General features: G+C 50.9%; 12 protein-coding genes across 12 annotated transcripts; 5 read left to right on the forward strand and 7 right to left on the reverse strand.

Moving 5' to 3' along the window:
• Positions 1–59: 59 nt before the first annotated feature.
• Positions 60–1,142, forward strand: ASPBRDRAFT_54280 (uncharacterized protein; the record flags this gene model as incomplete). The annotated part of the gene is made up of 6 exons (XM_067627205.1): positions 60–107; positions 249–312; positions 439–680; positions 868–885; position 908; positions 1,006–1,142. The coding sequence occupies 6 exons, from the start codon at positions 60–62 to the stop codon at positions 1,140–1,142; spliced, it is 510 nt and encodes a 169-aa protein (XP_067479685.1).
• Positions 1,143–3,100: 1,958 nt separating this feature from the next.
• On the forward strand, positions 3,101–4,371 carry ASPBRDRAFT_539397 (WW domain-containing protein). The gene is made up of 2 exons (XM_067627145.1): positions 3,101–4,229; positions 4,283–4,371. The coding sequence occupies exon 1, from the start codon at positions 3,218–3,220 to the stop codon at positions 4,082–4,084; it is 867 nt and encodes a 288-aa protein (XP_067479686.1). The 5' UTR covers positions 3,101–3,217; the 3' UTR covers positions 4,085–4,229; positions 4,283–4,371.
• Positions 4,372–4,912: 541 nt separating this feature from the next.
• Positions 4,913–5,667, forward strand: ASPBRDRAFT_124284 (ankyrin repeat domain-containing protein; the record flags this gene model as incomplete). Its single annotated transcript, XM_067617679.1, has 3 exons — positions 4,913–5,129; positions 5,216–5,493; positions 5,539–5,667. Coding segments are annotated over 3 exons (624 nt in total), but the record flags the coding sequence as incomplete, so codon positions are not given.
• On the reverse strand, positions 5,374–7,851 carry ASPBRDRAFT_42131 (putative ceramide glucosyltransferase). Its single transcript, XM_067624740.1, has 2 exons — positions 7,457–7,851; positions 5,374–7,372 (listed from the first exon to the last, which is right to left on the reverse strand). The coding sequence occupies exons 1-2, from the start codon at positions 7,603–7,605 to the stop codon at positions 5,848–5,850; spliced, it is 1,674 nt and encodes a 557-aa protein (XP_067479688.1). The 5' UTR covers positions 7,606–7,851; the 3' UTR covers positions 5,374–5,847.
• Positions 7,852–8,101: 250 nt separating this feature from the next.
• ASPBRDRAFT_42132 (H3 histone acetyltransferase RTT109) lies at positions 8,102–10,263 on the reverse strand. The gene has a single exon (XM_067624741.1). It carries the CDS (start codon positions 10,013–10,015, stop codon positions 8,330–8,332), a length of 1,686 nt encoding a protein of 561 aa, XP_067479689.1. The 5' UTR covers positions 10,016–10,263; the 3' UTR covers positions 8,102–8,329.
• A 417-nt stretch (positions 10,264–10,680) lies between these two features.
• On the reverse strand, positions 10,681–12,279 carry ASPBRDRAFT_42134 (uncharacterized protein). Its single transcript, XM_067624742.1, has 6 exons — positions 11,993–12,279; positions 11,856–11,875; positions 11,758–11,789; positions 11,636–11,697; positions 11,453–11,577; positions 10,681–11,403 (listed from the first exon to the last, which is right to left on the reverse strand). The coding sequence occupies exons 1-6, from the start codon at positions 12,152–12,154 to the stop codon at positions 10,863–10,865; spliced, it is 942 nt and encodes a 313-aa protein (XP_067479690.1). The 5' UTR covers positions 12,155–12,279; the 3' UTR covers positions 10,681–10,862.
• Positions 12,280–12,662: 383 nt separating this feature from the next.
• Positions 12,663–15,729, reverse strand: ASPBRDRAFT_124456 (Hid1 family protein; the record flags this gene model as incomplete). The annotated part of the gene is made up of 8 exons (XM_067617693.1): positions 12,663–13,175; positions 13,231–13,745; positions 13,794–14,037; positions 14,089–14,442; positions 14,495–14,737; positions 14,798–14,895; positions 14,945–15,563; positions 15,634–15,729. The coding sequence occupies 8 exons, from the start codon at positions 15,727–15,729 to the stop codon at positions 12,663–12,665; spliced, it is 2,682 nt and encodes an 893-aa protein (XP_067479691.1).
• Positions 15,730–16,221: 492 nt separating this feature from the next.
• On the reverse strand, positions 16,222–17,169 carry ASPBRDRAFT_195151 (uncharacterized protein; the record flags this gene model as incomplete). Its single annotated transcript, XM_067620834.1, has 2 exons — positions 16,222–16,885; positions 16,949–17,169. 2 exons carry the CDS (start codon positions 17,167–17,169, stop codon positions 16,222–16,224), a joined length of 885 nt encoding a protein of 294 aa, XP_067479692.1.
• Positions 17,170–17,768: 599 nt separating this feature from the next.
• On the forward strand, positions 17,769–19,627 carry ASPBRDRAFT_123307 (uncharacterized protein; the record flags this gene model as incomplete). Its single annotated transcript, XM_067617586.1, has 4 exons — positions 17,769–18,309; positions 18,366–18,754; positions 18,811–19,479; positions 19,532–19,627. The coding sequence occupies 4 exons, from the start codon at positions 17,769–17,771 to the stop codon at positions 19,625–19,627; spliced, it is 1,695 nt and encodes a 564-aa protein (XP_067479693.1).
• A 289-nt stretch (positions 19,628–19,916) lies between these two features.
• On the reverse strand, positions 19,917–21,074 carry ASPBRDRAFT_124002 (uncharacterized protein; the record flags this gene model as incomplete). The annotated part of the gene is made up of 2 exons (XM_067617655.1): positions 19,917–20,899; positions 20,972–21,074. 2 exons carry the CDS (start codon positions 21,072–21,074, stop codon positions 19,917–19,919), a joined length of 1,086 nt encoding a protein of 361 aa, XP_067479694.1.
• Positions 21,075–21,416: 342 nt separating this feature from the next.
• Positions 21,417–22,272, forward strand: ASPBRDRAFT_195154 (mitochondrial 54S ribosomal protein bL19m; the record flags this gene model as incomplete). Its single annotated transcript, XM_067620835.1, has 3 exons — positions 21,417–21,624; positions 21,722–22,097; positions 22,164–22,272. 3 exons carry the CDS (start codon positions 21,417–21,419, stop codon positions 22,270–22,272), a joined length of 693 nt encoding a protein of 230 aa, XP_067479695.1.
• Positions 22,273–22,706: 434 nt separating this feature from the next.
• Positions 22,707–24,836, reverse strand: ASPBRDRAFT_195155 (putative MFS allantoate transporter; the record flags this gene model as incomplete). Its single annotated transcript, XM_067620836.1, has 11 exons — positions 22,707–22,725; positions 22,801–22,998; positions 23,060–23,153; positions 23,215–23,455; positions 23,507–23,595; positions 23,652–23,869; positions 23,927–24,193; positions 24,244–24,274; positions 24,325–24,358; positions 24,408–24,521; positions 24,582–24,836. The coding sequence occupies 11 exons, from the start codon at positions 24,834–24,836 to the stop codon at positions 22,707–22,709; spliced, it is 1,560 nt and encodes a 519-aa protein (XP_067479696.1).
• Between the last annotated feature and the right edge of the window lie 855 nt (positions 24,837–25,691).

Below are 25,691 nucleotides of genomic sequence, written 5' to 3' on the forward strand. Positions count from 1 at the left end.
CGGAGCCCATCCATCCGCACGTACATCCACTCGACCTGCTTCCCCTTGTGGAATGTGACATGCAAGGACATCCCTTCTCGTTCCTGACCTCCCATGCCCCAATAACTGTCAATCTGGCTCAACAGAGCCTGGCTCCCTAAGCAGTTGGCATGGATCGACCCTAGGTCCACGTCGTGAATGCCTGGCATCAAGACTAATTCTGCATACCGTGAGATAGCAGGACTGGGGTGCATTGCAGGCCAGCCAAGGTCTCATTCCTCCTCGCTTTCCCTGCAGATCCTCATGCGTGCGCCTCGGGCGGCTGGCCTACTTGTAACTCAAACGCGTGCGTATATGGCGGAGGCTGTTTCCGCAGCCATACTGCGAATCTTCGCCGAAGATTTCCCTCTTAGAAGCGCCACAAGTGGTACATGTAACTTCTTTCCATTACTGCTTCAGACAATTGGGCACATCTTGGTCACCTCACTATCTCGAGGCTCGTGCGATGTTGTCCAGCTCCGCAACTCGTGCGGTATGCAAGTGACTGCAAGAACGCTCGTAAGCTCACAGAGCATATGCAATGGTATGTGCTCCTCTGCAAGGGATTGCTGCCAGAAGATTATTCCTCCAAGCCACCCCAGCTACGTGGATGTAAGTGGCAACGGAAATTTCCTCCCCCGGCCTCAATACCAGCAAGGGATGTTCAATGAATCCCAGTTAATCTCCGAATTCCAGTTTTGTTTCTAGACATCGTAGCCCCTCTGTAACCCGAACCGCTGGGGGTCTAGTCCCTTGGGAACAAGCCTGGCTTCCCTAATTCCTTGTTAGCTAGACTATTAGACAGCCCTTGAAGATGCTCTGTTCGATGGGTCTGAAACAGGTGACGAGGACGGCATCCATCCTACGGTGAGGAGCATTGTTACATTAGGGTTGGAAGCCATTCCGGGCTCTCCTGCATCGGAGGGATAGGTATGCGGTATTCGAGGCACTTCCTTCCGGGGTTATTGGGTAATGTTTGATGCGAAGATCATTGTGGATGTGAGGTTGCTAAGGAAGCTGCAGGAGGAAGCTTGGACGAGGCCGCCTTCCCGACGCACGTGGCGGCCTTGCTGCCTGGACCAGCTGGCCAATTTGCTCCACGTGAAGGTGCATCTGAGAATTAGCATCGGTGTAACATCGACCGATGAGCAGCAGCATCGGATTGTATCTACACGATTAGATTTTTCCAATAGATAGGCTCCCGCTCAATGCCATCATGATCTATAGTATTCGTTTAACACTACTTGATGTTCAAAATAGTACTGTAGATACTTACTAGTAGTAGCCACTTGTAGTGTCTGTTACTAACTACTAGTAGTAGTTGGATTGCAAGATTGTGTATATATATATGTATGATATATAGATATACTATCAGTGTAGTACTAGATGGAATATTGCAGTATTCGTCATCAAATTCATATTTATTCCTTTCGTTAGTATGTGTAGTTAATGTGAAGCCAACTCCCAGTAATACAACTAGGTCTAGACAATATCAACTGATACATTCATGTAGTCCATCCAACATCTTCATTCCACAAAGCAAACAACATCACCAACATCACACCAAACACAAACATCCCCATTCGGCAATACTGTTTACAACCAAAAAACCAACTCTACCAGGGCAACCGAACCCAAGATACATAATCATACAGCTACATGCTCTACTCCCACTCCACCGCACCAAAGGTACCTTGATGCAGCATCGCCTCACCCTAAACCATTCCCTAATGCACCCTCTTCGATCGTACATGCTAATAACCTCGTGTCTCTGCTCCCTGCAAGATCGCCTCAAAGCCACGCCATCATGCGTTGCATCTCACATGTACAAACTACCAACCCCCACAGATACAAAAGTCATTCCAATCAAATTGTTTGTAAGAAGACCCGACCTAGAGTAGGCCGGGTCAAACTCAACAGTTACAACCATTCTCCTCAACAAAGCCTATTGTTAGAAAGTTAATCTTGTAGTAAAGCTAAGCTAATTTGCGTTTCCAAAGGGTAGACTCCGTTATTGGAAAAAGCCTTGCCGTTCGCATAATTAGCTTGTGTTCATCCCTTGATTCGATCCCGGCCCCGTCACCTCCCTGCTCTGCTCCAGTAAAGGATGTGATCTGCACTTTGCTGGCCGGGGTTTTTTCGGGTTATAGTCTGCTTTACTTATGTTATACAGACTGCTCGATGTGACTTGGTGAGAATTTTGTATGTTCATCTCAGTGGTGGTGAGTAGGTGTTGGCTTTGCTCGTTAATCTTCTCCATCTAAATAAAGTTGGAGTTCCTTGTGGCACAGTTGATGGGAGTTGCAGATGCATGGTAATTCGAGTCTATAGTCACTTCCTGAATATCATGGCAATCCTTTGTGCTAGGCGGTACAAGGAAGCTCTTCTCTGTCAGAGTTGCTCAGCGATTGATATATCCCTCACAATTAATATCATTAGAATAGTCACATTATATACCCGTATCATTATTCAGTGGCTGTAACAATTATAGTCCTTGTGTATTCATGCCACTGCAGATGGGTTCCGTGTTTATGTCGAGGGTCTTAACGGGGGTATCTCTGAGAAGTGGTAGATACACTGCATCTAATGAAAGCTAGATACAGGAAAAGTTTGATTTGGTTATCGGCTAGTGTCAGTGCAGTGGGTCTATTGTTCACTATACTATTATTACTAATTAATGATCATAGTAGTTAGTTGCCAGTACCAGATGGAGTAACTTATTGTACATGTTGAGGGCTACAAGTAGTACTATATATATTCCTGGCAGTTCGCGGCACTTCGAAGATATTTCCCCAAGCAAAAAGACACACCAATATATTGCTACTGTACTTTGATTCACATGGCGTTGTATGTTAGTCCTACTCAAGAAAGCATCTCCCACCAAATAACACACGAGACTTGATTCATTCACCTCATAGTATAGTGCACCTACCTCGTCTCCACCAATCACAATCTAGACATCACATGATCTGAGCACCGCCGCTCACGACGGTCTAACTTGAACAGGTTAGACTGTCATTTACCTCAAGTAACCCGGCTTAGTCATACCGGCAAATCCAACCTTGCGGATTCACATCATAAACTCATCGGATGATGCTGTGAAAGAACTCGAGCACCCAGAGGATCCTTGACCTCTGCGCTTCTGCATTCCAAACCCGCAAACACTGCTCAGCTAGCAAGAGGAATAGCTAATCGCAGGATGTCCGCGAATCCTTCGACCGACGACAGCCCATCCGCGGCCGGATCTCCGCCCCAGGTCCCGGAGATCCGAGAATCGCAGCACGAGGAGTCCCCGACCGCGGAGGAGAAGACACCGGGCCCTGAACCCACGGAGAGAGAAGAAACAGAACAAAAAAGCGAAGGGGAGCTAGAAGGAGAATCATCAGATGCCCACCCACAGGAAGCAACAGAATCAGAATCCGCACCCCCGTTACCAGACGAAGTTCCCCCGCCGCTCCCCAGTGAAGCACCCCCAGGGGATAAAGACGACGGGTGGGAACCCGTCTGGGACCCCAACGCCCAAGCCTATTACTTTTACAATCGGTTCACGGGTGTCTCGCAGTGGGAGAACCCGCGCGTACCGGACGCGGCAGCAAAGGCGGATGACAACACCGCCGCGGGGGACGCAGACGCCGCCGGCCCCTCTTCCTCCGCTGCTGCTGCTGCTGCACCCGCTGCTGTGGTAGGTGGTTATAACCCCGCCATTCATGGTGATTACGATCCGACGGCGCCTTATGCGCAGCAGTACGAGCATCACAATCAGGACGCTGCGGGGGGAGGGGCGCTGGACCCGGAACAGGCATATGAGGCCGTGGGCGCGTTCAACCGGTTTACGGGGCGGTGGCAGGCGGCGTCACAGAATACGGAGTACCACAATGATGAAAATAAGTCGCGCCGACAGATGTATGCCTTCTTTGATGTGGATGCGGCGGCGAATACACATGATGGGCGGAGTTTGCGGGCGGAACGGAGTGCGAAGAAGTTGAGTAAGAAGGAATTGAAGATGTTCAAGGAGAAGAGGAGAGAGAAAAAGGAGGAAAAGAGACGGGCGTGGTTGAGGGATTGATGCTGATGCTGTTGTTGCTGCTGGTGCTGCTCGATTGAGCGAGCGCATTCTTACTTTGCTTTCTACTTGAGATACCTATTCTGTTTGTATGCTTACCGAGGATGCATGGCGTTGATGTAGTTATGGGTGCATCATAGAGCGGAATGTATAGTATATCTGCATTATGAGATCTAACTGAATATTGAGCTGATTGTATAGTTTGTAGAAAGTAGTTAATCACGATAAGAAATGGATAAAGACGGCGAGATCCACAATGTCACCTGACCGGGCATCAAAGTTCTCCCCAGAATTATTGTCTCGACCACAACAGACAGCAGCATAGACGCTTGACGATTCACGCATATCGCTGAAGGTAAGACAGGCAATCTCTTTCTATCTTGTGTGTCAAGGATCTGGTTTCTGAACTTGTCTCGAACTTTATGGAGGGGCAATTTATGTGGTGAGGGGCAATACTTTTTTTGCAGCAGAAAGATCCGGACAAGAGATCGGCGCTGTCTGTCGTCGCATCGAGACAGTGTATGGGAATAGAAGCACTGTTATATCACTGTTCGCGAACAGAAGCTTGTTCTATTCAACCTTTCTGGATTCTCCTATCACGTGGAACATATAAGAGAGTGGCTGCACGATACCGATTGATATCAACTACCCCTCCAAGCATCCCACTTCTACACCACAAACTACATTTGCTTGCTACCTCCATTGCCTACAGAAACCTGAATTCTAAGCCGAAGACTAACATCAAAACCAGACACTATACAAGATACCCAAATACCCAAACACGAACTATTCGCTCAATCTCTCCCAATTCCAACAACAAATAAACTCTACAAAATGGTCACCCTAACCCCCGACACAATCGACGACCTAATCTACTCCGCCCGCGCCGGCGAGCTCCAAGACCTCCAAACCGACCTCTCCACCCTCGCAACCCAAACCTCCACGACCCCGGCGCACATAATCGCCGCAGCAATCGATACCGCCCCGCAAGAAGAAGGCGGAAGTGGCTCGAATCTGTTGCATTACCCTGCTGCGAATGGCAACCTCGGTGCGTATACCCCTTTGCCCCATCATCTACGAACACACACACACACACACATATATCATATCAGTACTGACATATTGGTATCCCAGAAATCCTCACCTACCTCCTCACCACCCTCACCACCCTCCCCAGCCAAGATGACATCAAGAAAATCCTCAACCACAGAAACTACTCCGGAAACACGCCCTTGCACTGGGCGGCGCTGAACACGCATCTGGAGTGCGTGAAGGCGCTGGTAGAGGCTGGCGCGGATGTCGATGTGAAGAATGATGCGGGGCTTGATGCGGTGTTCTTGGCTGAGAGGGCCGATTGGACGACTCAGGAGGAAGGCGCAGATGATAATGATAATGATAATGGGGATGAGGAGGTCGAGGTTGAGATTGGTGGTGAGCAGCAGCAGCAACAGCAGCAGGATGCTGGGAAGATGACGAGGGGGAGACAGGTTGTGGAGTGGTTGTTGAATTCGGAGAAGGCGGGGGAAGGGGAAGGTAGTAAGGATGAGAAGAAGGATGAGGGCGAGAAGATGGATACGACGAATTAATTTCAACTATATTTATAATCACGATGAAGGGATGAGGGAGGACTATGGTTATGGTTTTGGTATAGACTTTTTGCATCATACATAACATAAAAGTTCATTGCGCTCTTGGTCTTTCGTGGTCTAATCTGAAAATCGTCTTATCTAACTTACAAGAATTGTATAAGAGACATGGGTAGGAGGTTAGTCTCGTCGGGCTTTAGACGACGACGAGCTGGATCGTGAAGACGATGGTCCCTTCACTGCGAGAGATTTTCCCCCGATCTCCCGCACCTTCATATCCAATCCCACGCGGAATTGTCGATCCCGCCAGGTCACCGTCACGCCGCCATAGACTGCCCACAGCCAGATCGGGAACGCCAGCATCTCCCGGCCCAGCCAGGCTGTGAACCACGTCCGGAAGGGCCGGCGCGTCACGCCCCGGGGCGGCCGCGCAAACGACGGCGTGTCTTCATCCAGTTCCACCGTCTTGCCGCTGTGCAGCATGATGTACACGGTCCAGTCTATGAGGATCCATGTCACAATGCTCAGGCAGAAGAAGCCCCAGAATGCAGTCCAGGTGGACAGTGTCTCCGCGATGGCGTACCCTTGGTCTCCGAGGTACTGCGCCAGAGCTGTCGTGACACCCCATGCTCCGTAGCAAGAGCACAGAATCGACTCGGTGCCTGGCTCGACTAGCGTCGCAAGCACCACGGTGAACTTGCGCACACGTAGCCATCGTACTCGGCGTGCCACATACGCCTGCACGCTCATGTTGGCGACTGGCTGGAAGGCCAGATCTCCAAACACGAGTGCATGTTTACCCCAACGCTCTCCTAGCTCCTTCTCCCCACGGACCTGTTTTCTCCACAGCAGGTCTCCAATCAAGTGGTCTTCACAGATGTTGTCCGAGAAGAAATCGATACCCGCGTTCCGGCGGTGGGGATCTGACGGAGACGGTGCGGTCAGGTAGTCGAGGTGCGAGCGACGGAACATGTTCGACTTGCCCACAATGCATGGCGCGATCAAGACGGTGTTGATAGCCGTATACATCTTCGCATGCGAGGACGACAGGAACAGTTCTTCCAAGCGGCCACCACCGGTCGCCAGCAGACCAGTCCTGTGGTCCATGACCACTGCAGTCTCGCTGCTGTCCCGACTGGCGTTCCGGTTCGTGTGAGCTTCCAACAGCGCTTCCTGCTCCTCCCTGAGACCAGCGGTCCCCGTCATGTCCACTGCAACCGGCAAGTGATGCACGAACTTGTATCTCTTCGTCGAATCGGCACCCGTTCCGCATAACTTGTCCACCATGCGACCGCAGACACCTCTCCCCACCCACGCGTTGCAATCTATAATCCAGATAATATCCCCTTTGGCTTCACGGTAGGCACGGCTCATGTTCCGAATCTTGGGGTTGGGCCCCAAGTTGTAGGCGGGGACGTGGCCCGGCTGAAGTAACGGGTCATCGTCTTCGACATAGAGTCGCACATCGAACTGCGAGAAATCCGACACCAAGGTCTGGAGGATGGGATAGGCAGGATCATTGCGAGAGGACACACAGAAGCAGACAGTCAGCTTATCGCGAGGGTAGTCCTGTCGGAAAGTCGAAGCCAGGCACTCGTAGAGATGCGGTTCGAGACCCTTCACCGGTCGGATCGCAGTGACGTGGGGGGCGTTCGAAGCCGAAGCGGATGAAGATTTCCGGGGTTTCCTCAAATAGAAGCGCCATCTGATGGAAAACGGAGGTGGAAAGTCAGCAAGATGCCAAGCCTGATCCAGATGGGTTGGAAAGAAGGAAAGGTCAGAAAGTTACAGCTGAAGGTATCCCAGCATGCAGACAACCACCACAACCGTATACCAAATCAATCCCACCCAACCGGCCGCGACAGCCCACTGCCAACCGCCATGGTTGATGGCTGGTTCAGCATCGGGGGGTTGCGGACGCGACTGAGGCTCTAACATAGGCGGACACAGCGAGAGGCGTGGATCTGGCAGAAGGCAGAACAAGACGATGAGGACATTCTAGGGAAAGACGCAGACAAAGCAGCAGGCAGTCGGACGAAGTGGAGGGAACGAGAGAAATGCGGTCGGGGCCACAAGTCGTATTCGTTGCTTTTTTTTCCTCGACTGGGGTGCGACGGCCACGCAAACCGTCGAGCTGCAGCAGAGACAGACCGTAGACAAGCAATGAACCGTCGAGCCGAAGGACGCTAGTGTTCCAGTCGGATCCAGCGGATGGTTGGCTCGGGCGCGCTGGTGGGTTTCACCCGCGAGGTTTTGCGCTGTTAGTACTTAGTTATTAGCTGTTTTAGTGAGTGGCCGGCGGATGCTCGGGTGCAGCCGCACTGCCTCCGCCGGCCTCAGGCACAGTTCCACTATACCTATTAATTAGTTAGTTATACACGCAGCTCGTTCACTGCCTGCATGCGTTCCGTGGCTCCACGCTTATAATTGATTGCAGAGAAGCTGTCGGAAGTGTATTCAATCGGTTATATGGTTAATCAGTAAACATGACATAGAAGAAAGTCCCAGAATATTGTCCTATTATACACAAGATGCAAATCCACCCATCGCCAAGTGCCCACCCAATTCCGACTCCGCATATGCAATAACCATCAGCTCGTCGGTGACCCCAAGAGAATAAAATTACAAAACCAGCAAAACCAAAACATGAGTGTGGTCTGTTTTACGTCTTCTTCTTCTTCCGAATCAAGTTGGATTGGAGAACGTTGACAGCCGGCGATGGGTCCGATTCAGAAGATACCGGAGGAGCCGCCGTTGATGCTTCAACATTACCACTCTCGTCGCCTGTCTTGCTGTCCTGCTCAACTTCTGCTTCGGCCTTCTTGCGCTTACGAACAAGTCCAGCGGTAATGAGTGTATTAACCTCCACAGGCTTCTGGGAAGATTCGTCCTTCGTGTTTCGGCCTACCACCAGTTGTCCAACCCAGAGTTGATCAGCCAAGGAAGCGACCTTTTCGCCCCATGCCTTTGTACTAGCAATGGACGCCTCTTCGGTGTCGAAATCCTGGTCAAGCAAGAAGTTGATCGCCGTTTTGTAGTCCGCTTCGCTTAGAACAGCATGCCCTCGCCCAGCCTCAGGCCAGTAAAAGGCATCGGCATCCGCGGGTTGCGGGGGCTGTATTCTAGCTTCAGATGGTATAGAACTTGGCTGGGGCGCGGAAGGAGAAGTAGATTCGTCACGCGTAGGGTCTGATGACGGGTTCTTGTCATGGCTTATTGTCGTAGGATGCACTGGAGCGGATGCAGCATCATTAGTCGGCTCTGTATTTGTAACACTGTCGCCAGACATCACCTGGGACACATGATCCGTCAGGTTCTTGGAGTCACCAAGGACAGACCGTGAACTGGTCATCTGGACCGAGTTCACAAGTCCAGGAGGATTGATGACAAGCCACAAGAACCCAACCAGTCTTCCAGCCGAGCATTCTTGTCGGAACGACATCATCTCCCAGAACTGCTCCAAAGATCTGACGCTCCGCCATTGACCCGCATTTTCGGCGGATGTTCCGTCCGCTTCCTGCTTCGGAAGCTCATCATCCAAGTCCACCAAGAAGCGTGTTTTGGGGTCATCCGGAAACCGGGGAACCAAGCAACGCGGGGGCGCCTTGGGATTGTCACACAATTGGTGCACAGGATAGCTAGTGAGCCATCTTGGACGGTCCTTGTCGTCCGATTTGGCCAAAGGAGGAAAAAAGCCCCTGGTTTCGAACCGATCACATCCCGGGACGATCAGGAAAGCGGTTGCTGAGCTTTTGGCCGACTCCGTCTGATGGTCCTGTGCTCCTTTATCCTGTGAGCCGGACTCTGGCTCATACTCGCGCAAGATGGGGTCGACGACGCGACACCACCATTTGATCAGGCCGCGGTCATCTAGGACATGCTTCTGGGGATTGTCAATGCTGCCTGGGAACAAGTATTGATTTTGCGCCCGGGCAAATAGGGAGACTAGCAGTCTGACACCCGGTCTTTGATGGGTCTTGACCAAAAAAGAGAGAAAGGTGTGAGAGATGCGCCGCAGAATGGAAACCTTGGGCGCATTGGGCAGGAGATGAAGGTAGCCGGTGGAGTCGGCTTTGGAAACGAAGATGGTGGTCAGGTGCGCAGTGCTGTACACCAGCACTTCCATGCCAAAGACAATCACCTCCGCGCCATCTTTCTCCGCCAAATTCACCGAGGCCGAGAGAAAGTGGTTTTCGCAAAAGGTAGGTTCCGAAGTCTCACCCGGAGGCGCGGCGAAGAGCGCGGTTGAAGGGGTGGGAGTCGAGGAGACATGGCGAATGGTGAGCTCGACGGGGACCGGCAGCCTCTCGGCCAGCAGCTCGCCCAATTCTACATCAACCTGAGACATCGCGGATGGTGGCTTCCGCTAATGAAGGCCAGTGGAATTGTCCAGCGAGCGCCTGTGGCGTTCTCCAAGTGCTTTTTCTTCTCCTGGTCTTTTCCCCCCTCACGACGCGTTCCATTTCACGGGCGATCACGTGCCGGCAGGCTGACGGCCTTCCTCTGCAGTCCCGTGTCTGCAATGTACTGCTTACACTAGATTATCTTGATCAATTGGATAGTTCCATAACATATCAAGGCAGTCTGGATGTCTCATCGTCTAAGTCTCGGTGAACTGCCAGTCGTTGCCTCAAAAGTGTATTCACTGCTGGTGCAGCTCCCGGATTAGCATTCTGCCTCTACCAAGGATCCGCACTGGATAATTTGGATCACTCTACGGAGTATACGACTTGAGAGCATTATTATCAACCACCATAAGCAACCGGGGATAATTAAAAATACTTCACGAACCCCTCTACGGCCACCTGAGGCAGCCCTTAAATTGTGTATGAGAAAAAACTGATACCGTCGGAGACAATGGACTCAAATCACACTTTGCAAACGACTTACTGTTCCCATTTATATTTAAGCCTCATCATTGCAAGTCAAGGCAAAGTAACCAAGTCCCAGTTGAATTGAAAGCATTGGCCATAGAGAAGAGATGGAGCTATAAATCAGAAAGCTTGTGATCCACCAGCAACAGGGGTGGATGGTCATCACACGATTATGGTTCTTATCTGTACCTATTTCTAGTATTGCAATAGTAGTACCTGCTCCGTAAATGCTATCCTCATCTCTCAGTCCCAATGTGAGTCTCAACTTGACAATACAATAACTACACCAAGCAACGTAACCCAATCCCAAATCCCACATCCTCAAAAATACTCCACCACCGCATCCAAATCATCCGCATTCAACAACGCAACTCCCTCCTCTAACAACGTCCTCCACACAAAATTCCTAGTCCGCACCGGAAAATGCGGCGTATCCCAATACCTAGCGCCAATGCCCCTTTCCTTCGCCGTCTGAATCTGCTTCCTCAGCGTCTTGATCTGCTCATCGCTGATCTTCTCACCCTTGACGGACCCCACGGTAGCCGCGAAATCTGTCGATGCAATAGGCGAAATCAGGCCTGTGATATCGGCATACAGGGCTTCGGTTAGTGCCTCGAGTGGCGCATCGTAGAAGTAGTCCCGGTCTGCGATGGGGCCGACCAGGTCGAGCGGGGTGTTGCCAGTGCCGATGATGGTGACGGGACCGGTGGTGAGGGTTTTGTTGTCTTTGAGAGTGGTGAGGTAGCCGTGGTCGCGGAGAGGCTGGAGAGCGGAGATTATGGCTTTAAAGGTCTCCGGACCGGAGGTTTTGACATCGATGAAGAAGTAGAGGGTTTGGGAGGTAGAGGTGTCGAAGACGCCGCTGTTGTGCTGTTAGTGTGGACTTGTAGATAATGAGGTAGGTAGCTTACTTGTTGGTCGGGAATGTTAGGAATGGGCTACTGGGGTTTTGGAGTCTAAGTACGTCCAGAATTGGATTGATGTAGAGGGATTCCAGGGTCCGATCTTTTGTTAGGGAGGATTCGTCATGGCCGACCTGTATTACTCCTTTAGAGACGAATTGTGGGTTGGGATAATCCAAGTGTAGGACTGACATAGAGTGTACCGTTATAGAGCCATACGTCGGCTTCTGTCGAAATGCATCCTCTGGATAGGCCTTCAATTGAAGAGTCTGGTTAGCTATGCCCATTAGCTGTGCTAACATCGGCGTGCCTACCAGTGTAGAAAGGGATGTCTCTCCAGTAGTCACTGCCATGGTAGTCAGTAGTTGGTCATCATATAGGGTATATGAAGCTTCTAGAGCAGTGAACTCACTTGTGCGAATGAACTGGGATCTGACAATGGAGTATAATAAGCTTCAACTCTAATCTCTTTCAAGAAGAATTATGATTGCAGCAACAACAGCAGCTTCTTCCAAATCGAGTACCCCGGCAATCAGAGGAAATACTCACGGGCATTATACCCCTGGTGAAATCTGTCGGATAGCCATAATCACTGCTGCCATGCGTGTTCTTCAATACGCTTTGGAGCTCCGTGGATCCTCCGGCGGCCAGTCTCGGATCGCCGAGCAGAAACGCGGACGCCGCGACAGCAAGCGATCGGGTGTGTACCATGGTCTGGGGAGGGATTGGAAATAACAAGGAATCAATAAATACAAGCAGTGATAATAGTCGACATTCAATATAGAGATAATCAAAGAATGAGAATGGTTCCTGAGATTCTGGGGTCTGGTCTCTTTGTTGTTATGCGGAGGAGAGACAGATGGAGGTCAGCCAATCGCGGCCTCACGTGGCGGCCGTCAACTCCCATGGGATGGAGATGGAAACCACGAGCAACCACCGAAATAATGATGTAGTAAATAAGGAGTATTAAGTTTTAACATGAGCAATTCGCTTGATACTACAGCAACCTACATACAAAGCGAACGGACAATGGAAGATCAACCTGACGCTAGCCTTCTAAAGTATACTAAACTAAAACTGCACACAAACCAGCCCATCTGCGAGACGCCGGGAAGGTATCATTCAAACATAAGAATCATTAGAAGAAGAGCTAACAGAATAAATGACACGCATCCATACCCCAGCAAAACGAAGCTAACAGAAGTCCGGCATAACTGCCTCAGACCTCCCGAATTGATGGTGGTCGAGAGCTGGTTTGAGACTCCTGTGTGCTGCTTCGCCGGAAGCTTAGGTTCCCAATGCGTTGAACCAAGTTGCTTCCTACGGCGTCCACTGCTCCCTTGGGAGCAAGTAATGTGGGCCCTTGCGCTGCCGCCTCTTGGACCTTGAACAGTTTGATACTGGTCCCGTTCCAAACACCAACCGTGCCCGGCGTGGCGCCCGAGGCGGTGCCAACCACCATTTCGCTCGAGAAGATGAATCCCCAGAGCAAAGACTCATACCAACCCATTGAAAGGGCGGACCACTCGAACGAGTGGACGCGGACCGGCGATGGCTCTGAAACAATGGTATGGATTGCAGGATCTTCCAAAAACGATGGGAGATTGCTAATTAGAGTTCGAGCTTCAGGGCTGGAGGCGGATCGGAATGCAGCCTCAGGAACATGAGGAGCAATGGCGGAGACTATCGTGAGAATAGTGTGGAGTGGCAGCTCAGCTAACCAGGATTCGAGCTAGAAGAAGTTTACTATTAATGGTGTAACGCAGGGAAGAAAGGATGCTACCTACCCAAGCTGTAGTCGGCGTGAAACCGCTGGACGAAGTCGGAAAAGCCGTCGAAAGACTAATCTGACTAGTCATACTATTTTGACGCGAGAAGGACGGCTGTCCAGCAGGCATCTTGCCTCGTGCCTTCTCAGACATGCCGCGCAGTTGAAGGGGAACGCTTTCTTCGATGACAGAGGAAATCGAAGGTCGACGAGAAGTCTGTACCGATGGCGAATCCTGTGCCGGTGTGTCCCGACCCTCTCCCTCATCATCTGAATCCTCATCTCCGCCAATGGCAAAAGGACTATTTTCCTCTGGTATGCGACCCAATGGAGAACGAGTGTCTGAAGGCACCGGAGGTTCTTCCTCAGAAGCAGAAAGAACTGGACTGCAGACAAATTCATGCGAACCGCTTGAAGACTTTCTTCGCTCATTCTGGCGTTCTATCTCTTGTTGTCCGCTCTCAAGAGTGAATTCTCGTACTGCCTCAAAACGCTTTCTATATTTCAGGATAGCATACACCAGGAAAGGATTTTCTGCAACAAGTTAGCATGTCATTTCAGGAGTTGCAACACATGACCTACTGGTAAACTGATGTTCAAGAATTGAGTTGATAGACTCAAGGACTGAGGAAAGAAGGGTGTGATTCGTCTCATTAGCCAGAAGGAAACTGGGCGCTGACATGGATGAGAAGAGCTGCAGCAACTTCGAGCACGAGCCTGGAGAAAGATGCTCGACATGCGGGGCAATATTGTTAATGATAGCCAGAAGCGCAGGGTAGACTGTGTTCAGCTTTCCTTTGCTGGCAGTGATTAGAGTGTGGATGGACTATACCACTGTCAGTTCATGTAACTAGTCTTCAAACCATGAGCGACAAACCATGATCAAAAAATCGGCATAAGATCCCCGGAACCCAGGGATACGGATACTCTGAGGAAGAGTCTCCTGGGCCTCGAACTTGGTATTCAGACTCTGGCCAAAATTGGGCTCCACGCTCATCGTCTGCATGATGAAGATGCACATCCTGACCACACCCTGCTTAGAGGGGTCTGATTTATACTCGATGGCGTAAAATATGCAGAGAATAACAAAGTCGTGCGACCGGTTTGAGTCAATAATGAAGGACCGGAATCGCTTGTTGCACTGCAACGCCTCCCAGAACAAGACGAGCATCTCAGGTGCCCATTTGACCGATCTCTGACTACCCGGAAGATAGGAGTTGGTCGCTTGCATCTGTTGAGTAGGGGTTAGCAGAGCGATTAGTATGGTTCAAGGCAGAACTAACCGGTTGATTCAAAATCCGAGTCATGCCATCAGTAAGGAACTGGAAGTCTTGTGGCCGATGCAATCTTCCAAAGTAGTGTCGATAATAGTTCTTTGGCGGTGACCCGCGACCATCTTCTGGTACTGGATATAGAAGGAGGACGAGGAGAAATTGCAGACAATAGATGACCAATATCTGTTTGGGGTCTTTCCAGACAACATGATCATAGGGCACCCTCCATGAAGCAGGGTTGTACTTGATAGCCTGTCGCAGGTTCATTAGCACAATCCCACATCCTTCTATTGGGGTGTTTCCAAATCGTACAGTGTTCAGTAGTGAGCATAGTAGAGTTAGTACCACCTGCTTGTCCGAACAAGTCGTCATGTAAGTGATAGCCTTGACGCCTTGTACAGGAAGTAGGCCTTCGATAGTCAGCATGTGTTTCCTTATAAAGACAAGAAAATAACTCACTAGACGGCATGTACATTGCTTTTCCTGTCAAAGTAAGCAATAGCCGTAGGATCTCGCAGCGGTTGTTCTCTAGCTCTTTTGTAGACCCCATTGACGTATTGCAACCCACCCCACTCTGCCAGATCGAGTACGACACCTTGCTCTTTGCGGTAGGCAACGGCGGAATTGTGAAGTTAGTGTAGAAAAGAAGCTCGAGCAGGTTGTCAATAAGCTCCTCAGCTAAAGGCTTCGCATCTTCAAAACCCGTGGATCGCGGGGCTGTCTGATCTGGGTCCTCCGCCTGCGCTTCATCAAATAGTACCTCCGCCGCCACCTGCGCCTCTCTGGTTCTCTTCTTGCGACGAGCCCAGAAAAACTTCTCCTCCCATTCCTCTAGATGTTCTGCCTCGTAAATGTAGGGGAGGAGGCGGGTAAGGATGCGGATACAGTTGAGCGCATCGCGGTCGGGGGCGAGCTCGGGGTCAGGGAAAGATGGGTGATTTTTTAAGACGGTTAGACGGGACGTGATGGAGAGTAAGAGAGTTTCAAAGTTGGATAAGGCATGATCGCGAGTCCGTCGTATATCGGCAGGTGTGAATAGGCTGAAGACGTCCTCTGAGGACTCTGGGAGCTCCCAGAACTACACAAATCGGTCAGTAATCCACTGAGGCGTCACAGCACAGCTTGAAGCAGGAACAAGAAAAGCGAACCCTGGCCCAATAGGGATCATCCGCAGGAATGTCCTTCTCCTCTGAAAGACGGAAGATGCCCTGCTTGAAGACGAGCTTGGACTCCGAAGCTCCCATCGTGAAGTCTCCAGCGAAGATCACGGAATTATTGACCTCATGCAGTAAAGCAGCACTAGAATCTTAGGAGGAATGTCCGGTACGAGGGTGATCCTCGAGGGTGATTTGCTTGGGACGTAAGCCCAATAGTCTGAGGCCGCGTGTGAATGAATGAACTTGTGGCATGTTGGCGGTCTTGGGGTCAATGCCTTGGAAGCGGGAACTAGGCCCGCGGAGACCCGGAGATCGACTGGGGAACGAACCTCAGCTGAACCTACACACCGTCTCCTATATTAAATTATGCGGCGATCAAGTCGCAGTCCCTCGGAGATTTATTCAAGAATATTCTTAGGAATCGGACCATCTCTAAAAGTACATCATGCAGCATGCAACATCATAACAAAATACGGCTTAAAGGTATTTCCGAAGCACCCCGCTAGAAAACACGAGTTTACATGAAACGTCTCTTATTCTTCCCTGAGACCAAGAACAAAACCAATAGTCTGATATAAATCAAAGGCTACCGTTGCTTGCTGAGAGGCGCCGACTCCGCTCATACAGCCACTTGTTGCTCAGACCCAAGCTCACACGTTTGCCACCTACTGGTGAAGGAGTTGCAGGCGCAATGCTGGACATACCGGAAAATGTCGACATGGTCGACTCCCTGAATGTGGATGTAGAGTCTTTGAACGTAGACTCCTTAAAAGAAGATTCTTTGAAGGGCGAGAAAGATGAGCTGCGCCCGAGCGGGGACGAAGACCCAAAGCTCGGCCTCCGCCCGCTTTCCTTGCTCCCATTTGTGACCACTTTGTGCAATAACGGACTCGGAGAGGGTGAAAAAGAGGCCCCAGACGATAGCCTGCGTCCGGACGCGCCAGCACTTGCTGACAAGGGCGAACCGGATCTGCTAGCTGGGCTGGCGTTCCGAGACGCAGATAGTCGGTACCTCGGTGGTGTAACGTAGGTCGTGCCCGGAGTCAGCGACTGTGTAGCAGAGGGATCCAGTCCCAATAGCGAGCGTTGTGTAGGGGTCAACGGAATGTCGGAGAAATTGTCTTTCGGTCGGAAGAGAGGGTACAAAGCAACCAGGATATTCAGAGCAAAGATAAGTCGTAGGACTAGCAATGAAAGATCGGGGTATGTAGGGACCGGGCTGATTTTCTGGAGCCAAAGAGAACTGTTGCGACGCTGGTTAGGAGGCCCATGGAACCGCGCACCTGATGCGTCTGCTAGCACTTACTATGACTTGACAGTTTCTCCAAACGCCCAGGTCGCAAACAAAGCGGCCGTGTTCCACACAAGCCTATTCACGTTGCGATCTCCGAATGTACCAGCATTCTGTCGGCGGACCACCTCGTTCAGATGAGGATGCCGCCACTTTCCAGGCGTCTGGGAGCCATCGGGCGTCGCTGCAGGTGCAGATGCAGCTTTCGGGGTAGAAGGAGGGGCGGGGGACGCCATTGGTTTATATCGAAGAGGGGGAGGGTAAATGCTTGGGTGAAGATAACACTACACGGTGTTAGTACGGCACCTTGTCGCAACGATGGGCAAGGGGGGTGTGATAACTTACCTGAAATAGGAAAATTGTTGTTGGAACTTACCTGTAGTTGGATCAATTGCACAAAGGGAATACGCGTGTCCTACCACATTGGTGGCTATGGAATCTCTGATGACGGATTACAACGAAGGCCCCGACAGGGTCATAATCGCAGGGGAGGGGCAGGGGGCACGGTGGTGAATGGGGCAGCGACTGATTGTTTTGATGATGAGTGCGCCGGCAAGGGTCACTGGTAACCACAAGCGCTTTTGGCGCGAAGTTTTCAGCCAACCCAAATCGGGAGCTTTCAGCGGCACTAGTCAGCTTAGGCGCCGCGGCTCCCCACATCTGGCATCATAGCCATTCTTCCATAAGCCATTAGCCTCAGCCCCGGCTAAGCCCCCTCACGTCACTCACTCTTTTCCTCAATCTCACCCGACTCATTCGAGAAGAAGCATTTCTTTCCTTCAATTTGTGTATGGATGCTTGACACATCACACTAGATACACTCGCTCTCTCCATAATGGACTCCAATCCGTCCATCGTGGCCAAGCTCGATGCCTTCGCGGCACAGCTTCTGGCTGACTGGAACATCTACACTACTCTGATCGCGGGCGGCATTGTCGCCTTTCTCGTCTTCTCCTTCGTCACTTCAAAAGACTCCGATATTCATCCGTTTCTACTCGCTCGCCAATCGACTGCTTTCCCCGTACGACAGCCCGGTGAAACTGCGCAATACCGCAGTCTAGAGACTCCGCACGGTTTTCCCCTCCGATCCGGACTGAACGTTAAGGACCCCGGCGCTCCGCGATGGACAAGCGGTCGCAAGGGTGATTTGCGCGATGTCTGGAAGGCTGCCGTGCGGGGTGCAGTGGGAGAGGATGGCAAAGTTTCTGGCAAACAAGGAAAGATCTATACTGTGCTTGGTAGAAAAGCAATCGAGCATTCGTTGGAGCAAGTGACCCAAGAAATCAATGTCATTGGAAGTCGCTTGCAGAACTCGAAGGTGAACACGATTGCTGTCTGTCTGACAGACTCGGTTGAGCTTCTGGCTGCTATCTTCGGTTCGAAAACCCTCCATTTGTCTGATGGCTCCATTCGTTGCTGACGAGATCTCTAGCGGGCGCTTTCTACGGACTCAAGACGATCATCATCCCCCACAATTTGGACGCGGACTCTCTATCGACTCTTCTGAAGGAGTCTGGAGCGGAAGCTCTTATCGCAGAGGCCGGCGCTCTTGACCTGTCTCTCGTCGCCAAGGGTAATGATCAGCTCTCGCAGGTCATCTGGGTCGCGAAATTGGGAAGCAGGCACATGGACTGGAACGATGTCCCTGAAGATGTCAAGGGTACTCTGGAGGTGCGCGTCTGGCACGAGCTGGTGGAAGAAAAGAAGGACCTTGCCGGACTCGAAGTTCCCAGCTGGGACCCCAGTTCTCCCGCGCCTTCGCTCACCACTGTCTGGCCCTCCAAGTCATCCGCAGGCGAGTTCGTTGAGTATCAGTCGGAGGTAGGCCATTTGCTAACAACACATTCGGTCTGGTCGAGCACTAACTGATAGAACAGAATCTGGTTGCTGGCATTGCTGGAATCATGTTCTCCCTGCCTCGTCCTCAGCGGCTCAGCCCCAACGATCTCGTTCTCTCGACTGATTCCCTCTCGCGGTCATACCCTCTGTGCCAAATCATGGCTGCACTTTACTCGAATGCGTCCGTTGCCCTCAACTCGGTTGCTGGAGAGAACGTCGACTTCGCTCTCGCCACTGTTGGATTGTCTCCGACCGTCATTGTTGCTTCTTCTCGCACCATGTCCGAATATCACAGCAAGTTTATGAAGCCGCACTCTGGGTTTATCTCTCTCTTTTCTCGCTGGATCCAGGTGCGAAGCCTGGATTCCGGTTACATGCCCTCGCATGGATTGCTGAACCAGGTGGCCAATGTCGGGCCTACCGCCGAACTCTCGCTTGATAAGCTGCGTCTGTTGTGCATTTCGCACCGTGTTGATGCCGATCGCGAGGCTCAGTTGGACTATGAGCAACTCGCAGACTTGCGTATTCTCACTGGAGCACGTGTGGTGTACGCCTTGACCGGTCCCGGGGTTGCCGGTGCTATCTTCCAAACCAATGTCTTCGACTATCGCCGCTTCCAAGGCTCGAGCCACTTTGGTGCGCCTCTGAGCAGTGTCGAAGTTGTGTTGACTGGTGTGTCGGGCGATGAGGCAAGCGAAGAGGGCCAGGTAAGTCAGCCGACAACCAGACATCTTCCTCATCCGCTAACTAATATCTTAGATCACCGTATCCGGCCCTTCTGTCATCGCTGGCAAGACCACCCTGGCAGGACGTGCTCGTATTCGCGATGATAACACCTTTGAGCTCCTTCCCTAGTTCATCTGTCGAGCACAAAATGAGCGTTTGAGCATATATTTTCCGGGTTCCTTTCTCTTTCTTACTTATTGTCGAATCCTTTCACCCAGACCCCAACCCCATCAGCAAACCATCTCATCACTTGCATCATAACAGTGAATCTTAGCAAGCACGGCTTAGTTTTTCTCAGAAGAGAAGGAAAGGAAATGGCATCTATCTTCAAATACAGATACAGCTCCGAACGATCCAAAATGGTAATATACAGTTAAAGATAAATCAGCTGAAATGGCAAAATGTAAAGACACCGGCTCTAATCCTCATGAAGGAGCTGAGCCTGCTCCAGACCCAGCGAAGGGTTCTTCTGAATCTCCTGGGGAGCGCTCTTCTTCTGCTTGGCGATCAACTGACCCAGCTCATTAAGCCGGTTCTTCAAGCCAGGAGCAACAGCCTTCTCATTGGCAATGCCCTGCACCTTCAGCGCGAGCTTCATACCATTATAGATAGGCACATTCTCCTGCAGCATCTTATCCACGGCGCGCCAATCCTGGACATCACTAGCAAAGTTGCCCATCTTCCAGCACCCCAGCACCCGACTACTGTAGATGCGCACCAGACCACCCTGATCCTTACCCTCGAACTCGCTCAGCGCCCTAGCAGCACTCAACTCCAACAACGTACCCGCCACAAACGGCTTCCTCTTGGGATCAGCCATCACATCATGCTGAGCATGTGCCGGCCGTTCCATCAACCCAACCAACTGCGTCGCCATATTGAAAGCCTTTGTAACCTCCTGACCCTGGAACTCCGCCTTCTGAGCCTTGCGATGTAGTTCAAAGAACAACCGCTGCACAATTCCGACCTCATTCAGCCGCACACCCGTTTTCTCCGCCTGCTTCGCGCACTCCACCACGGAGTTCAGCGCATTGTGTTCGCCCGCCTTCCGCACAAGCCACTCCAACCGGCTAGGCTTCAAATGCCGCTTGGCCAGCTGTAGTCCCGATAGGAATGGCACCAGGTTCTTCCAGTCCTCCTTGCTCTGCATCAGGCTGATTACCTCCGCGGCTTCTTTGAGCGTGGGTCGTGATTGCGGGTCCATCGGCCGGAGGAGGAAGTCTTCGTCCTCGCTAATGTTGGCCGTCACGGGTTCTTGCTCCAATCGGTCGGCGTATTTCTGGCGGAACATGAGACGTCGTTGGTCCTGGCCAAGGCCGAAGGGTATGAAGAGCTCTTCGCGGAAGCGGGTGAGGGCTTGGTCCAGCTCCGGGGACGAGGTTTGTTGAAAGGTAGGGATGGCTGCGGAGGCTTCGTTAGTTCCTCCATTTGCTCAACTCGAGAAGCATCCTATGCAGACAACAATAGACATACCATTTCGAGAAGCATTGCGCGTCTGTGTGAGCGACCCAATGGATTGACGCAGAGTAGTGGAATTCTGGCTGCGGAAGAGCCTTCCCACGGCGTTTTGCGCCATCGTGATGGGAAGAGAAACTATGCTCAACGGAACACAAAAGAAATGGTAAAAGAATACAATCCGAAAGGAAACCTCTCACTCAATCCCTCCGAAAAACAAAACCACCGGGGTCACCGAGCAAGTAGATAGATAGACAATAGTTATTTGGCGGCAGAAAAGTTCCCGAGCGTTCGAATCTGGGACTGATGGCCCAAACAGGCAACTCGCGGCTTGGCGGAAATTCTGCCGGTCCGAATTTCTCGATCCGCCCTCCCAAGCAAGTTCCATCCAGCATTACAATTGAAGAACCCTCGAAACGCCAAGGTGTGTGGTTCCAATTGGCAATTGCACACAAAACGCATCATGGCGTCTCCTTCCCCGATCTTGCAGCAGCTGGGCTGCTTCCGGTCCCTCCTCCTGAAGCCCCAGTCCCTGTCCACCGTCAACAACCAGATCGGTCGCCGTGCGCTCAGCACCGTCTACTCCGCGAAGCCAGAGCCCAAGCCTCTCCCTAAGAACCTGCCGGAGCAGTTTCTTCGTCAATTACCGCTTCGGATGCGCCCGAGTCCTGGTATGCATCGATCTAATCTCTCTCTTTGCTCGGACTTGCGTCGAGTTACCTATGGGATCATATATATCTAATATGTTCATTCTTGGACCGTATACAGAGCGCAAACAACGCAAGATCCCTCCTCCGCCACCGGCCCCTCAGTGCAAGGACCCCGTGAACGCCGTGCAAGAGGCCCAATTGGCGCAGCTGGACCCCACGGGCGAGCGCCGCGCTCTTTTCGACTACAGACGGAGCCCTCGCAGTGTCAAGGTCGGAGATATTCTGCGGGTGACGTTCAAGAACGGAGATCCGTTCTCCGGTGTGTGCTTGAGCATTCGGTTGCGCGGCGTGGATACTTCGTTCTTGTTGCGGAACCAGTTGACGAGAGTTGGAGTCGAGATGTCGATCAAGGTGTTCAGTCCGAATGTTGAGAGTGTGGAGATTGTACAGAGGGCGGAGAAGAGGAAGAGACGCGCGAGGTTGTATTACATGAGGTGCGTATCGTTGTCCCTGTGGACTATTTGATGAGAAAGCTAACGAGATCTTCTTCGGGTTTATAGGAAGCCCAAGCACGACATGGGCAGTGTCGAGAACCTCGTTGCGAACTACCTCCGACAGAAGAGATCGCTTACTGGCAAGAGGGGCGGTGGCCAGACGAAGAGACGGTAGACTCGGTCAGCACTCTTTCTGCGCATAGTTTGAACTTGGGTTATATTTTGGCGCGAATGAATGTGTATTATTACTAGCATATGTGTGTATATTGAATTTCAGTCCGGATTTTTACTTTTTGGGCGGATATGGATGGTTCTTTGAGGATGTTTGTTGCAGCTCACGGCATTTCAGGCGGGGGGAGGCATATGAACGAGAGAAAGATAATGAATTAGAACATCTACACCTTCCCAATAATCTCTTCTACGGTTGTCTAACTCATCGGTCCAAGATATGGGTATATGAATTCGGTTCCAGCAGGCCTGGTAACATCTACTAATTTCATGTCGTGGCAGGACATAAAGCGATCAATGGCTTGCTAGAAACGGATAAGCTTTGTAGACAGAACTAACTGCAGAGAGAAGGAATGCATTGCGTAGCTAGTATTGCGAAGGCTAGTAGATATACCGGAAGCTATTAAACGGCCAGCAGTTAGCACCCACATATACAACAACGGACGGTATAAATGAGGGGAAAGGGTGTCCATACTTCAGATTCTCCCGATCCGTCAAGTCCAAAAATGCAGTGGAATCCAAATCCCTCCCTTCAAGACCACCAGGCATCTGAGACTGGATTCGATCACGGCGTTTGTTCTCCCAGCGAAGCAGAAGACCAAGCATGGAAATGAGCACGACTTCTATAAGGTGGCAGACGATCATTGACCAGATTCCGAGATCGTAGGTGGGCCTGTTAATTCCCCCAGTGCTGATTAGTATTTTCTGATAAATCTGGGTAGCGGAAAGCTTACTTTTGACTCTCCTTATAGAAGAAAGGGCCTGCTATGTTACCGGTACAGTACCCTAGGAAAAGGACTGCGTTGGTGACGACTTTCTTTGTGTGTCCTGTGCATCGTTAGTTCTCTTGAATATATTCACATTGACTGAGGAAAAGGCATTGACGTACCGGCTGTGTTTGCGATTTGCATACTGAGAATCAACACGAAGGCAGCATTGTATGGCCCGGTCAAGTAGTAGCAAATCAAGCGGCCGACTTTGACATGCTGTGGGACGAAGCGTAGCCCAAATGCTCCTGCTATGTTCGGGAGGAGGAAGATCAAGATAAAGACACAACGTCTATTCTCGAAGCGGTCGTTGAGGTACACGCAGAGGAGGATGGATAGTGCAATGATGGCTCCGTAAGGAATCTGTGCTGTTAGATTTTACCTCATCCTATCTGTCTTGGACATCTCACATACCTGCATTAAGGTTGTTACAAGCGTCGAGAATCCAAATCCTTTGATGATAATAGTTCCAAAGTTCGAGATGCCACCGTTGGGGATGTTACCTGCCAGTAATTTATCAGCATAACCATATTATGAATGCAGCGAAGTCGTATCTCACAAACTACACCCAGGAAAAAGAAAAAGTAGAGCTTGTAGTCCGTAAATGCTTCCCAGATCTGGTGTGGTTTGATATGCTTATTCTCAATACCCGTCTGGTTTTCCCTCACTCTCTCGACTGCGATTCGACGTTGCCGCTTGTTGAGAAGTGGCGCTGAGACCGGGGAGTCAGGCAGGATAATGAACATGACTATTCCCCAGGCCGCACAAAGTGAACCACTGACGGAGACTAATTAGTAGTGTTCCAAGAATTAGGTGTTAAGAAGCTCCCCTTACATTACGATGAACTCGTACTTCCACGAAGGTAGGGCACCTCTGATATGTCCAATTCCATAGCCCAGAAGACCACCAAGCGCAATCCCCAAGCCATTCGCAGTATACCATAAACCTAAACGTACCGGCTGTTCACGTCGCGTATACCACATACTAGTGATGAGCATAAAGGCAGGGTCAGAGCATGCCTCTGCTGCACCACCTAGGGCTCTCAAGACAGCGAGTGTTGTGAAATTATGACATGCTGCCTGTATAATGAGGAATACTCCCCTACATAAACTTAGCATACTGATCACACACAGACCGGTTCATCGACGTACCACATGAAGATATTGGCACCAAGATACTTTCCTAAATGGCACAATTAGCCCGTATCTCGGCACCGAAAATGATTCTCTTACCAATTGGTAAGCGTTGCAGAAGGAAGTTGGTGGGCTAAGAGATTGTCAGCGATCGGAATCATTGCTCGGTTGAATCAACTCACAAACGCCCAAGCTAGAAACCCAAAGTAGAAGATACTTGATAGCCAGCTATATTGTGTGCCATGGAGGTTGAGGTCTTCCTCAATTCCGAAGATTGCCGCATAGCTCAATGTTGTCTATAGTAATTCACAGTTAGCTGTGGCAGAAATGGCATAGAAGAATGTAGAACAGCGTACCTTGTCAATGTAGAAGAACGCATAGCAAACGGCAAGATATGGCAGGATCATGAAATCAATCTTCCACAGTAATTTTCTTACTTCCGCCGGATCAGCAGGCTCATCAAGTGCATCTGGATCGGTAAAAAGTGCCATCGCTACGTCGCCATCAGGCGCCTGCTTCTCGACCCAGTTCTTCTCATTATTGTTTGCAGGCTGATGGCCTATATCTTCCTCATGATCGATTTGTGGTTTGCCATGCGATATGTCCGCCATTTTGATGACTATTATTATCAAGTCCGGGGAATATAGACCAAAGGCTGATGAAAGCTAGCAGAACGTGCTGACGAAGGCTCTGGCAGGGGGCTATTTCGTTGTATCAATGTCAAGCTGGAGACTATCGAGCTTGAGGTCCAGCCTGGGCGAAAGGAAGAGCGAGCCGGAAGACAAGATGATTATAATGTATAAATGACTCGCGCTCCATGTTCAACGCTAGCGGGAGCTTTGTCCTCCATATCGATCCCCCGGCCCTAGATACTACCTTCCAGGTTTAGGTGTCTACCAATCATTACGAGATTCTCATGCCGACGTGGGGGTCTCGGACCTTGTCAAGGCGACATAGACATTCTTTATCTCACCCCCGAGGCTTGAGTACCGACCAGCGCGGCAGATGTCGAGCCAAAACCAGCCACATGTTGCTCATCATCATTGGCAATCCGGGGTATAGCTAGTATCTGGCATTACTGATTGGTGAATAGGAAGCAAGAAGTCTCGGAGGAAAGCCGATCAGAACGAGGATTGCTGGCAATCTGCTTCAGGCTTTAGACGGAGCTAAACCTGGTAGGCGGATTAACTATAGAGTTCCCGTGGCATGATGTCTTTCAGCATGCTTCACGGCGCTGGAGAGTATGAAGCGGAGAAGTGGAGGTGACCCCGCGTGGGGGTCGTCGATCCGGGGTATCCCCAGCTCCCGTTTGCCTCCGCATTTCTACTAGCTTCATCAGCGTCTAATGATAAGCACTGGATCTCTCCACTCTATGTCGGTACTGTTCTGCATTCAAGCTTCTCGTGATATTAGGTGACGGGTCTAACTGTCAACTCCGTAGAGATGGATGACATTAGCAAGGAGAC

The sequence above is a fragment of the Aspergillus brasiliensis genome, assembly GCF_001889945.1.
Source record: "Aspergillus brasiliensis CBS 101740 unplaced genomic scaffold ASPBRscaffold_5, whole genome shotgun sequence".
Classification (NCBI taxonomy): domain Eukaryota; kingdom Fungi; phylum Ascomycota; class Eurotiomycetes; order Eurotiales; family Aspergillaceae; genus Aspergillus; species Aspergillus brasiliensis.